The sequence below is a fragment of the Vitis riparia genome, chromosome 16 (genome assembly GCF_004353265.1).
Source record: "Vitis riparia cultivar Riparia Gloire de Montpellier isolate 1030 chromosome 16, EGFV_Vit.rip_1.0, whole genome shotgun sequence".
Lineage (NCBI taxonomy): Eukaryota > Viridiplantae > Streptophyta > Magnoliopsida > Vitales > Vitaceae > Vitis > Vitis riparia.
In genome coordinates, this window is record NC_048446.1 from 17,208,559 (window position 1) to 17,223,228 (window position 14,670).

Genomic DNA, 14,670 nt, shown 5'->3' on the forward strand with positions numbered 1-14,670 from the left:
TTCGTATAATGAATATAGAATTAGTCTTGCATATGTTTCAGGTGGTGTTTGTTTTTTTGACTTTTTACTGAAAGTAATTTAGTTTTAGAATTTAGGTTGTTTGTTTTTCTACTTTTTCATGACTTATTATAAACTTTTTACTAAATAGAAAAAGCCAAAATATGTAGCTTTTTTTAAATAGAAAAAATAACATATTGGTTTTTTTTTACTTTTTAATATTTAATAGAAATAAAATACTACAAAAACAAACAACCTAATATTTAACACTATTAAGTATTAAGGTTCTATTTAGAATTAAGTAAAAAAACAAACACCATCTCAGTTTAATAAGACTTATGAAAGGTAATATTTTTCTTACAACATTTTCAGGTAAGGGTGATAGTGCAACTGTAGACGTCACCCGTGTTGTGGTGGTGGCTATCTTATTTAACTTATATGAACTGTAGAGTACCCCACCTGAATACCACTCATTTTACATATTTTTCAAATTAGTAGCATATGTTGAAAATTTTCTTGTATGCTTAACAAAAACTCGGATATATTCTTCCTTCATTTTGATAACATACACAAGAATAAACAATGACTTTAACTTGTGGTATTTGAGGAGGTCCTCCAACAATCGTAAAATAACAATTCAATATCTTTACTACCTTTTATTTGATTAATAAAACATGACTCATGAATAACTGTTCCCATCATTTCACCTAGTTTGAATCTGTACCAACGCTATGGAGCACAACGGTCTCAATGGTTAGGCCTGGCCCAAAGCCAAACAAGACACCCCAATCCAATCCTTCACCTGTCGTCGTTTTGCCTTCCTTGAGCGATTTCTTTCTCATCTCATCCAAAATAAATAAGACACATGCACTTGACATGTTCCCATATTCACTTAGAATATGCCTTGTTGCTTTGAGTTTCTGTTTATCTAAACCGACTTTTGCTTCAACTGCGTCAAGAATAGCTGGGCCACCTGGATGAGCAATCCAGAATAAGGAATTCCAATCACTAATACCAATTGGGTCAAAAGCCTTAGTCAAACAATTCTCAATGTTTTCAGAGATCAAGGTAGGGACATTAGGCCACAAATGAAAGGTGAGACCCACTTCACGTAAGTTGCCTGCAATAGCACCTGCTGAATTAGGAATAAATGTTTGGGCTGCTGAAACAAGTTGAAAGAGTGGTCGTTCAATCGAGATATCTGGATCAGATCCAACGATTACAGCTGCAGACCCATCACCAAAAAGGGCTTGGCCAACTAAAGAGTCCAAAGCATCTTCGGAAGGACCACGAAATGTAACAACAGTGATCTCAGAGCACACCACAAGAACTCGTGCTCCTGCATTATTCTCTGCAAGATCCTTAGCGGTTCGAAGGACGGTTCCACCCGCATAGCACCCTTGATGGTACAACATCACTCTTCTGACAGATGGTTCGAGGCCTAAAAGATTAGCGAGTTTATAATCTGCACCAGGCATTTCTACACCTGAGGTGGTACAAAATACAAGGTGGGTGATCTTCGATTTAGGCTGACCCCACTCTTTAAGAGCCTTCAATGCTGCTTCCTTACCAAGCTTGGGTACCTCAGCAGTGATAATCTCTTGGCGTATATTAAGAGATGGAGCCATATAAGCACCAATGTTTGGGTGCTCCTCAAGCATTTCTTCGGTCAAATGAATGTAACGCTTCTTGATCATGGATTTGTCACCTGTATATAAATTAAATAACAGTAATATGTAAGCTCAAGGCACACTAGTGAAACAAAATCAATTCAATGGGTAGATTGATTGTTCAAGATGATCAAACATTGTTCAACTGAGGGTAAAAAGATTCATCTTAATACAATATAAAAGCTTATTTTTTATTGCATCAATTAATAACGTGATCCCATGCATTATACCATGTGATTCAAAGAGCACCTGCTCATACCATCACTCATAGATGCGTTGTATAAATTTAAAATGAGTACACAGAAAGCTTGAAAAAGATGTTTCAGTGGTCGTAGGGGAATCATATGTATATGAAGGATGTTAAAATTATACTTACAAATGCGGTTGAACTTCTTCTTGAGCTCGGTCATGTGCTCGCTTTTAGTGACCCGAAAATAGTAATCAGCGAAATCAGACTGGTACAGACAGTTGTCCGGGGTAGCTGTGCCAATGGCTAGAACGGTGGCCGGACCCTTGGCACGCTGAGCATTTCTAATTTCCTCCACAGACGCCATGGATAGTGTGTGATGACTACTGAAATGGAAGCTTCAAAGTTGAAGAAGGAAAGAGAAATGAAATTTTAGGAGCACAAGTGCTTGGAGCTGTCTGGCCAAAGTTGTGTCTTGAGGTTGGTATTTATAATCACCACAAATGCTGTCTCACCAACTCTCATCCACTTCCATGTAGGTAGGCGTGCATTTGAATAATCCGGTGCCATGGGGTTTGATTTCCAACTTGGTAGGCTTCGGTTTTCCTTCTCTATTTTATTTTTCTGTCTTTCTTCTTCCTCTAAAACTCTTTTGGTCTTTTTAACCCACGTAAGGCGGTTGGTAAGGCGGTTGGAAGCTTACCTTTTTTGACTCCAAGTTGGTAGCATCACTTTCATATCCCCCGAGTACTATTTGACAAAAGACCCAAAATTTTCACGTGCTGGGCCAGCTGCTGCCGGCTGGACCAAGTCGATGATCGATATTAATGCAGAACAATGAAGGTAAAAAGTAGTTGCTATTAACGAACATAAATATTCGTTAATTAATGAGGATATTTGTTATGAAAAATATTTTTAAAAGTTTTTATATTTGCTATTATTTAGTTTTTTTTTTTTTTTTGGTTTTTGTTTTTAAATCCTTAATTTTTGAAGGCAGAAGCTCACCTTTTTTTACTCCAAGCTGGTAGGGTCATTTTCATATTCCCAAGTACAATAATATTTGACCATTGAGTTGGAATTCTTTACTTGATCTTCCACATCATGTTGAGCCAAGCTAATTATCGGTATTAATACAGAAATTTAATTAGGAAATCTGTAATGTGGCAGCTAATATGTTCAAGTCATAAATTAATATATACCTTTTTGTCAAAGTTATTTACATCAGAACTTCTTTGAACAAAGTTGATATCGAATATCACTTGAGAGAGAAATATGATTGATAAAAAATAACACTTTCTAACTAACCTTCTAAATTTTGAATGAAAGTTGTTTTAGTGTATTGGAATTTGTTTAAAAAAATAATTATTTAATATATATATATTAAATAAATATAATCAACGAACTCAATAAACTTTTTGGTTTGACCTTCCAATTTTTTCAACAAAATGACATTTTTTTTTCAACAAAACGAGAAATATAAGAAAATGAAGAATAAAAACATAAGCAAGGAGGAATAATTTACTAAGTATCTAAAATTCAATCCTCTATCTATTATAGGGAAAACAAAGAGTGGAAAAATAATCCAAAATGTATCAAAGATACTCCCTCTTTCGACCTAATACATCAAAAACCAACCATGCATAAAAGTCTAAATCTTATTGATCCAACTTCTTATATATTATATTTCTTTAGTGATAAAGGAAGTTCAAATCAAACCTAAAATTCTCTATGGTCAGAAGGAGGTTCAAAGCATCCCAAAACCTAAAATTATTTAGGGTCACAAGGAGTTTTAAATAATTCTCTAAATTCTCTAAAATTTAAGATTGGACACTTTTGACAATCTTTTGATCGAATACCTACATCCTCTTATAATTACAATTTTTTAGAAAATTAAGTAATCTAGATATAATAGAGTATAAAAAACTATTTTATAGGATACAAAGAAAAAAAAATTAATTTTTAGAATTCAAATGAAGTTCAAAATTAAAAAGAATAAAACATAACTGAATAAAATAAGATTTCAATGGAACATTGGAGAAGCTATTTGCTTAAGTCTGACTCTTGAAATAAAACACAAGGTTTTGAATGAGAAATCTCCTTGTGATTCATTGGAGAAGCTAGAAAACATTTATATGTAAAAATCGCTAACAAATAGGTTATATTTGAAGAAACAACTATTTGAATGGAAGATGGATGAAGAATAGATGGTAGGGATTATATAAATAAATTTAATAAGCGCATCGCCCAATTATTAAGTGTAGCGGTTAAGATTGATGAGGAAGATTAACATATTATTTTTATCGGCATCCCTACCAAAATAATATGAGTAAATGGTAACTGTGCTCTTAGTTGGAAAGATGATGTTAATAGTCGATAAGCCATCAATTGCTCTTTTAGAGACAAAAAATTAAGTAGCCAAGTAGTTCATCTCATACAAAACAAGCTCTTGTGATGAATTTTAAATCACATCGTGGTAACACCAAGTCATGATAGAGATATTATGATAGGAGAGATTATCATTTCTAAATCACACTTTTGAACTGATATGGAAATTTATTACTACCCAAGAAAAGGACATATTAAAAGGCACTATGAAGAATTGACAAAGCATGTAGAAACAAGAAAAAATATTGAATCCCATGAGACTCTACTAATATTGTTGATGAAATTTTTGTTGGCTCTTCGATTTTTGGTTTTTGTGTTCTTTTCATATGTGCCCAAATAAGGAGAGGTTTGATATCTATAATGAATGTGATGCTAGTACTATATGAATGGATAATGAATCAAGCTTTAAATTGATTGGGATTGACACCATGATAGTGAAGATGTTTGATTGTGTTGTGAGGATATTGTGTAATGTTAAGCATGCATGTTCCTAATTTAGGGAATATTATTTTTTGGGGGGCTTAGGGCTCTTTGGGTTATGATTTTTCAGCAAATAACTATGTAATAAAAATTAATCAAGGTACTTTGATAGCTATGAAAGAGAAAAAGTTCAAATATTTATACACCTTGATTGAGAAGATAATTTTAGGTGAAGCCACACCATGAAGAGTATTTTGCTAGTGATAAAGAAGTTATCAAAGTAGAAGAGTGCAACAAGATGACCAAGTCTCCATTTTCACCTAAGAGTACTCAATGGCATAAGGATGATACTAATTGCAAAAGGAATGAAGTTATATATATATATATATATATATATAAAATTTTCTTGAGTCTAGTTTGACAAGGATTTGAACTTGATACATGTTTATTATCATTAATTATGCAAGATTGAGAGAATTTGAGTCAAGGTGAAGGTTTATGGAAGTTGGTTCAAATAATTTGTTCTTTATTTTTAGGATAGTCAAATATTTATAGAGTTTGTATTTTAGTAAATTACCATTTTAAGTTTGACTAGGATTAGGAAACTATTAATTTAGATTTAAACCATAGGGCTTTGTAAATATGTGGTTTTATATATAATTTCAAGAGAGAGTGAAAAGGTTAAAAAAGAGCTATGAGAATTAGGCAAAGAGTGTCTTAGATTTTGGGCAGATAGAGGTTGACGGTGTTTGAGTTTGTATTTATGAAGTTTATTAATAAATTTAATCTCCTTGTGTAGTGGACGTAGGCAATTAGGCCAAACTATGTAAATATTTTCTCTTCTCTAATTTAATTTATTTTACCAACTTCATTTGGGTCAAACAAAAGGAATACAACAAGGAAGCCCATTTCCTTGGTTTTTATGAATATATTTTTACACTAATTCAATATCAAAATGGTTTCCTTTCAAATGTTGCTTAAATCCATCCTTTTATAAAGGAATCACAAAGCTTATCGATTAAGTATGCAAGCCCATTAATGAAATTCAAGAAGGAATAGCACAATTGGTTTTAGGTTTTGATGAAGCCCTCAGACCTAATGGATCTCAAACTTGCAAAAATCATACAATGAGATAGTGGATGAACTTGCAATGGATACATCTCAAACTAATGGTTCTACTTATAAGGGGTGTAAGGGCAGGTATCAAAGAAAGATAACCTTACATGTGGATTGCGATAACTTGAGTCAAGGTGATATTGTTGGAAATTTTGACTCAAATGATTTATTTTTTAATTTTAGGAAAGTCAATATTTGTAGAGTTTATGTTTGAGTAAAATAACTTTTTAAGTTTGGCAAGGATTCAAGAGCTTATCATTTAGGTTAGCCTTTAGGACTTCATAAATATGTGGTTTTTTTCATAGGATTTCAAGAGAGAGATAGAAAAGTGAATGGAAAGTGAAGAGAGATAGGGAAAGTTTTGGGAAAATCACAATACCCGAATACAATAGGAAAAACAAAATAAATTAGAAAAGATAAGAGATTTATATGGTTCGACCTAATCATCTAGGTCTACTATAAAGGGAGATCAAATATACAATAAAATTCAAAATGGAAAAATTACAACACCTAAATACACACAGGAAAAGTAAAATAAATTTGAGAAAAGAAAAGATTTACTTGGTTCAACTTAATCGCCTAAGTCTATTATAGAGGGAGATCGAATTTATTAATAAACTTTAGAAATACAGAATCAAATTTTGTCAAGCTCTCTTTACCCAAAACCCAATGCTTAGAGTTTTCAAAGAAATCATAATCCTTCTCAACTTTAGAACTTGCTTAAGATTAGTCAATGTCTTGACAACACCATAAAAAATCTTCACATTCGCAATACCAATCCTAAAGGTTTTAGTGCTTGAACCATTTATCATTAAAACTATATTAGCATTGCATGCCTTATAGATATCAGACCACTCCTTATATGGAGGTCCGTATGAATTAAACATCAAAGAGTCATAAAAATTTTCATCAACTATAGTAGAAAAAACATTACCTTATCAAACTTTTCATCAACAACATCAATTAATAGATTTTGAAGTTTCTTAAGATTCAAGAATTTTCTTTTCTTCTAGGTGTTTTGTCATTTCTTCACGGTATCTTATGATACGTTCCTTTTGTGAAATAGTAACACTCCACATCTCTCCAATAGTGTGATTGGAAATGATTAGTTCTTCTATCTTAATATCTCCCTTATGATTTACCCCTACCATATTATAATTGAGACTTCATCATAAGAGTTTATTGGATATGAGATGAACTATTTGGCTACTTAATAATTTTTGTTTCCAGATCAGCAATTGACATCTCATCCATAATAAACGTTTTCTTTCCATAAAATAGTAGTTTCAACTTCCTCATCAATGTTGACCTTTACGCTCAATATATATATAGGCTATACATTTATTAAATTTATTTATATGAAGATCAATTCCTTCATTCATCTTCAAATTCATATAATTGTTCACTACAAAAAATTTGAGTTTTACCAACCCACTTAAGTTTACTTTTGTAATGGATTTAAGTTGTTGCTTATATATGTATGTAATTTTTTGTGAACAGTAATTACAAGTTCTTGAGTTTAGACTGATTATGTAAGTGTAGACCTTCCATTTTGTCCCCTTAGCACATGTGATACTAATTGTTTTCCCAAATATTTTTCTCTTGCCTTGTAATCATCCCTTGGTGACCCATCGATACTCAAATAGCTACTTTTTTTAGCCACCTTCAAGGATCCTTTGTTGATGGATTTATCTAGACCTGCACTGTGACCTTGGTTGCCTTTCAACCTTAGGTTAGGCTTCATTTAGTTGCGTTTCCACTTAGTTCCCCTAGACAATGTCTTAGAGACTTAGGTCACTTAAACACCGCTTTGGGATGGTTTTCACTTAGACTCTTCACTAGGCTTAGTTCACTTAGGTTTGGTTTTTGGTTTTTGGTTCATTTTTGAGTTTTAGGGTTGAGTGAGTTTTTTTTTACTTGATTCCATTTTCCGTTCTTTTATTGCATGAAATGGCTTTCTAACATTCACTTGTGTGAGTGTGATATTTCTATCTTATTATTTATTGCTTTTCGTTTAATATCTTGATTTCTTTTTATTATATACATTCGATTTTTATATTTATATTTCCGCTCGTACTATTTATTTATTTATTTTATAGAATATTGCATGAGATTGATGTTCTTAATAGCATAAATAGATGTCTTGATTTTTTGTGTACATATAACTGACTTATTTTTTACATATTTTTTTTTAATGGCATGATTTCTTATCTTATTTATTTATTTATACTTTTTCTTCAATTTTATTTTGACATGATTAGCTTTTGGAGGGACTGTCATTGACTTACCATCTACACGCAATTGGGAGGAGAATCCACGCATACCATTTAAACTCCACAAGGCTGCAATCGGAAGGAAGATATGCACAGTCCACTTTCCATGAAAATCCTATAGGGCAACACTAAACAATAAGATTTTTTAATGCTAGCGAGTTGAACTTAAAAAAGTAATTTATCCAAATCTAAACTATATTGACTTTCCCAAAAAGAAAAAGAAAAAATTGAGTTAAAATTACCAACACATAAGGCCCACTCTATTGATCACAAATGTTATATATTCATTGATATCAATTTCCTAATAAGGTAGTAAGCATATTCTCAAATTCTTCTAAACGAAGTCTTTTTGTCTCCAATGAAACTTTCTTATACGTTTTTCATTTTAAATTTTGAGATCGTAATCAAACAAAATAAGTTATGGTTAAATATATGTGAGTATTATGCTTGGACAAGAGAGATGATCCAACTTATTTATACAAATCATCAACGAAGTATCACTCATCATAGAACTCCTAATCTAATTAAGTTAATACTCCTACACAGTCTTAATTAATCCAATCTAAATGTAAGAATTAATCTATTGTAACCATATATTAAAATATTACGAAAATACGTCAAAAGATCAAATATTTTTTAGTGTATCGATTATGGCTAATATGATATAAGGAGTGAATAATTGGTAGAAAAGTTTTTTCGGATTTTCACCAAATTTATTGGGATTTGCCTTATACCACGATGGCATCTAGAATGACCTCGCCAAGTGCAAAACTCCATCCCTATTAACATATGTGCATAAGTTTTATATATACTAATTTTATATCTTCTAATATTTCTAATATATTCATATAAAAAAATGAAATATTTAAATACAATTTTAATAAATAAATAAATTTTAATAATCTTATTTTTAAATTTCATTTAATTGGTTATTAAAAATATAAAAACTATCATGATAATCTTTTTAATAAATTAATATTTTTTATATCTTTTATATATTGATTAAATTCAAGAGAAATATAAGCTCATAAATAAAATTACATAATTTTAAAAATAATAATTATACATATATTATAATTTCTTTTATATTCTTAAATACATCCAAATTATATAGATCTTATTTTAGTGGTATATCAAATAAATGTGTTTTAATTTTTATACGTTATTATCTAATGTTACAAATTTTGTCGTATTTTGATATTTTATTATGACTGAATATATAATCTACCTCATTATAGATTTCATAAAATTTTGTATTAACATCGAATCGTTAGCTTAGAAGTCAAGAATCCCAACTCAATGGTCAAACAATATGGTATGTGGGGCATATGAAAGTGATCCTCCCAGCTTGGAGACAAAAAGTTGTTTTTATTTTTATTTATTTATTCTTTTTAACAAATAGAGCAAATTTTAAAAATAATTTTCTATTTTTAAATTTACTGCTCTTTGTACCATGCATGGAAGCGCCGACATGGACATTAGATCAAAACCTAAAACGAGCATAATTCTTTATGGATATTCTGCCGGCGGTGGTAGTTGCCCAGTTGCTGAGGTTGCTTCAAATTACTCACAACTTTTATGGCCCTTATTTTCAAACATATAGGGGAGGAATAGAAACGTAATCCAGTTGAATACTTTCTCAGTTCCTACTTCCAGCGGAGGAATAGAAGAACAGGTATAGGGGAGGAAGAAAGACAAAAGCAAAAATAAATTAATGAATGAAAACGGCAGCCTACCAACTTGGACATCAGATCATATTTCCCTGGATTATTCAAATGCCCATCTACCTACATACAAGTCCCCATTCATATATCATCAAATATAAGCAAAGGAGAAACCAATTCAATGACAACTAGAGCTATCAAATCCAATATTTCTTTTATTTACTTTTCAATAATGTTCATATGAACACAACATTACAATGTTTGGGGAATCGTCAAGATGATAAAACAGTCTGAACTTGAAACTCAACCGTTTCATTTGAGCTCACCAAGAGGGTCTAAGAATCACTAGATTACAATCTAAATTTAGAAAAAAATAATAAAATAGTATAAGAGTATAATTTAGTTTCGGAGATAAATACTTTACTCCTATTCAACATAAACATTGAAGGGACCATTCTCTTTTCCTTCACTTAATTTGTAACCATAGGAATGCTATGCAACACAACAGTTTCAATAGTCAAGCCTGGTCCAAAACCGAATAATACTCCCCAATCCAATCCTTCACCCGTGGTGGCCCTCTCCCCCTTAAGGGATTTCTTTCTCATCTCATCCAAAATAAACAACACACATGCACTTGACATGTTTCCATACTCACTTAGCACATGCCTCGTTGCTTCGAGTTTCTTTTTATCTAAATTGAGTTTTGCTTCAACTGCATCAAGAATTGCAGGGCCACCTGGGTGAGCAATCCAAAATAACGAGTTCCAATCGCTAATACCAAGTGGGTCAAAAGCCTGAGTCAAACATTTCTCTACGTTCTCAGAAATTAAAGTGGGCACATTGGGCCACAAATGAAAGGTGAGTCCCACCTCACGTAAGTTTCCTGCAATGGCACCTGCAGAATTAGGAATAAATGTTTGGGCTGCTGAGACAAGCTGGAAGAGTGGTCGTTCAATTGAGATATCCGGATCTGATCCTACGATTACAGCTGCAGAACCATCACCAAAAAGGGCTTGGCCAACTAAAGAGTCCAAAGCATCTTCGGAAGGGCCGCGAAATGTAACAACTGTGATCTCAGAGCACACCACAAGAACTCGTGCTCCTGCATTATTCTCTGCAAGATCCTTAGCGGTTCGAAGGACAGTTCCACCTGCATAGCACCCTTGATGGTACAACATCACTCTTCTGACAGATGGTTCGAGGCCTAAAAGATTAGCGAGTTTATAATCTGCACCAGGCATTTCTACACCTGAGGTGGTACAAAATACAAGGTGGGTGATCTTCGATTTAGGCTGACCCCACTCTTTAAGAGCCTTCAATGCTGCTTCCTTACCGAGCTTGGGTACCTCAGCAGTGATAATCTCTTGGCGTATGTTAAGAGATGGAGCCATATAAGCACCAATGTTTGGGTGCTCCTCAAGCATTTCTTCGGTCAAATGAATGTAACGCTTCTTGATCATGGATTTGTCACCTGTAAATGAAATAACATGAACACATTAGTTTTACCAATCAACAAGTGATATAGAATATCGTTGAAGATGATTGACATGCATTTAACATTGAAGCAAGTATAAAAGGTTATTCTTAATTACAGCTGGCAATGCGACATGATTCAAAGAACAGCTCTTCAAGCCATTACAGTCAGATGAAATGAATATTAGTTACTGAAGTAAAATAATGTTCAAGTTTTCTGTAGTATTTTATCTAAAAGCTATACTCTAGAAAGATTGCAACATTCATTCACTTGGAGATGAACTTCACCTAGTGTCAGTCACATATATACAGAACTGTTATGCATGTAAGAAATTAATGCATGAATATACTTACATATGCGATTGAACTTCTTCTTCAACGCAGTCATGTGCTCGCTCTTAGTGACCTTGAAATAGTAATCAGCATAATCAGACTGGTAGACACAGTGGTCGGGGGTAGCTGTGCCAATGGCTAGGATGGTGGCCGGACCCTTGGCACGTTGAGCGTTTCTAATTTCCTCGACTGAAGCCATTGATCCCAGCTACGTACTCAAATTAAAGCCTAAGATTAAGTTGAGGAAGGAAAGAGAACTCAGTGTGCACAAGTGCTTGGAGTTGGCTTGAGAAAGCTCGGTGTGAGTGTTGGGCTTTTATAACCCGTGTTTCACCAACTCTCATCCATTGGTAGTCTTTGAATTATTAGTTGGCGTCAAAGTTTGTGTGCCTGAGTTTTTTTCCTGGTGGGGTTGATTTTCAGACATGTATGCATGTGTTAATGTATTTGTGTTGTTTTCTGTTCTTCACCTACCCATAGGAAGGAGAAAGCATTCAATCCGGTCACATTTGTTATATATAGAGATAAAGACTTTTCCAGCCTCCTCGAAATTAATTCATTGTTCATTTGACTTTTCCATGTGTGGGAAGCTGCTACCAACTTTCTTATTGAAGAATTCATCAAAGTCATTCAAATTTGGATTTCTAAATTTGAAATAACCTCAACAACCCAATAATTAATGCATTATTTTTCTTTTGCAGGATTACATCACATGTTATTTAACTTATTCAATAAGTAATTCAACAAATATCTCATTTTTATTTAACCTATTTCGTCATCTAACTTGCTAAGAACTCGTTTGATTCTCTCTCTCACACACATTGAAGAATTCATCAAAGTAATTTAAATTTGGATTTCTAAATTTGAAATAACTTCAACAACCCAATACCTAATGCATTATTTTTCTTTTTCAGGATTACATCACATTTCATTTTACTTATTCAAAAGTAATTCAACAAATATCTCATTTTTATTTAACCTATTTTGTCATTTAGTGATTCACTTTTCAATTGACACCAACCTTTAATGCTCCTTCAATAAAACTCTTTAATTATTATGTTGCCCTTTTGAGTTTCCATCATTCTTTCAGTTGACAACAATTCATTCCCATAGGCTATTTTTGTAAAACGTTTCTTTCCAAAAAGGCACTATAAAGTCCTTATAAAACATTAATTTCCTTTTATCTATACAATATAAAAAATCACAATGTGTTTTGAACCTTTTTTTTTTCAAAAATAACTTTATTATTTCGATTTTATGCGCTTATATGATATCATTATTATATGTAATTAGTTCAAATAATGTTTATTTTTTCTAAGGACAATTTACTCTTTATAAAAATTATTATAATGTAATTAAAATAATTTTAATATGTTCATAAAAGATTTGGATATATAAAAAAAAATTCCTCTTTTAAAAAAATGATAATAATTTTGGTTTTTAACACAAAGTGTTTTGATATTTTTTTCCCAAAAATAGTCTTATCATTTCTATTATATGCGCTTATATCCTATCATTATTATTATATGTAATTAATTCATATAATGTTTATTTTTCGAAGGACAACCTACTCTTTATAAAAATTATTATAATGAAATTAAAATAATTTTAATATCTTCATAAAAAAAACTTAAATTAGATAAATATCCTCTTTAAAATTTTTAAAATGATGATAATTTAAGTTGTTATTATTAATTTATTGAATTAAAAAAATTAGATAAAATTAAAGTTACATAAATACAAAATAGTATTTTTTTTAGAATCCGAATTACATATTTTTTCTATTACAAATGCTTATATCCTATCATTATTAGATGTAATTAATAATTCAAATAATGTTTTAATTAATTCAGATAATATTTGTTTTCTTCAAGGACAACCTACTTTTCAAAAAATTTATAATAATTTAATTAACAATAATTTTCATATCTGGATAAAAAAAAAAGGAGGGGGGGGGGGGGGGGGAGGGGATTAGATAAGGGTCCTCCATAAATATATATATATATATATATATATATATATATATATATATATATATAATAATTTAAGTTTTTATTCTTAATTTATCTATACTACATTTAAAAGACTGAAGTGTTTGTCGAGTTTTTTTTTCCTTGGCCGTATCATCTCACTTATATACAGTTATATTCATCATTATTTTATTTAATTAATTGAGATAATGTTTTTGGACAACCTATAAATTAATTTAGATAATATTTTTCTTTCAAAAAAATAATTATATATGTTTTTTTTTTAAAAAAAAACCTAATTTAGATAATGATTCTCTTTATAAAAAAAATTATCATAAACTAAGTTTCCATTCATAATTTATTCAATAAAAAATAAATTTAGATAAAAAATCAAATAAATATAAAAAAATTGTTTTGAATTAATTTGTCTTTTTAATCCAAATTTTAAATAGGATTTAATGGTTATTTCATTTTAAAAAAATTAATATTTCAAGATGATATAATTTGTTCGCTAAAAATTTAATAAATTGTTCATCTATCATGTATTTATTATTATTTTGATTCAAAGTATTCATTGTTATATCAATTCAAAATGATTTTTTTATGAATATTTATTTATCAAAATAAATATTAAGAGTCATTATCTATTTATTTTATATTTTTCATTAAAAAAAAGATTATTATTAAAAAAAAAGTTTTTTTCACATCGTTTCATTTCCTACAGTGACTTTTCATACATAATCATTCATATCCATTAATTTCCTTTATATATGACTTTTCATACATATCCATTCAGTCTCTTTATGTGCATTCTTCACCCATCCAAAAACTTTTCAGTTCGTACCATTCATTTCTCATTCAATTCATTTTGTTTCTCCCATTCAAAAAGAAAAAAAAAACACTAAGGCAAGATGATCAAGACTCTATTTTCAAGTAAAGGTACTTATAGGCATAAAGATGAGACTAATTGGAAAACAAATGAAGCTATAAAGAAGATAAAGATGATTTCTCAAGACAAGTTCAATGAGCATTTGAACTTGACACATGTTTGTTCTCATTAATTGTGTAGTAGTGGCTTCCTACTCATGAGGTTGCAAAGTTAGATATCAAGTAGAGATAAATATACATATAGATTGAGAGAATTTGAGTCGAGGTAAAGACTGTTGGTTATTTTGAATCAAA

General features: G+C 30.9%; 2 protein-coding genes across 2 annotated transcripts; both read right to left on the reverse strand.

The window, feature by feature from the left end:
• Positions 1 to 448: 448 nt before the first annotated feature.
• Positions 449 to 2,317, reverse strand: LOC117934281 (stilbene synthase 4). The gene is made up of 2 exons (XM_034855956.1): positions 2,044 to 2,317; positions 449 to 1,705 (listed from the first exon to the last, which is right to left on the reverse strand). Exons 1-2 carry the CDS (start codon positions 2,219 to 2,221, stop codon positions 705 to 707), a joined length of 1,179 nt encoding a protein of 392 aa, XP_034711847.1. The 5' UTR covers positions 2,222 to 2,317; the 3' UTR covers positions 449 to 704.
• A 7,686-nt stretch (positions 2,318 to 10,003) lies between these two features.
• Positions 10,004 to 11,793, reverse strand: LOC117933732 (stilbene synthase 2). Its single transcript, XM_034855251.1, has 2 exons — positions 11,540 to 11,793; positions 10,004 to 11,183 (listed from the first exon to the last, which is right to left on the reverse strand). The coding sequence occupies exons 1-2, from the start codon at positions 11,715 to 11,717 to the stop codon at positions 10,183 to 10,185; spliced, it is 1,179 nt and encodes a 392-aa protein (XP_034711142.1). The 5' UTR covers positions 11,718 to 11,793; the 3' UTR covers positions 10,004 to 10,182.
• Between the last annotated feature and the right edge of the window lie 2,877 nt (positions 11,794 to 14,670).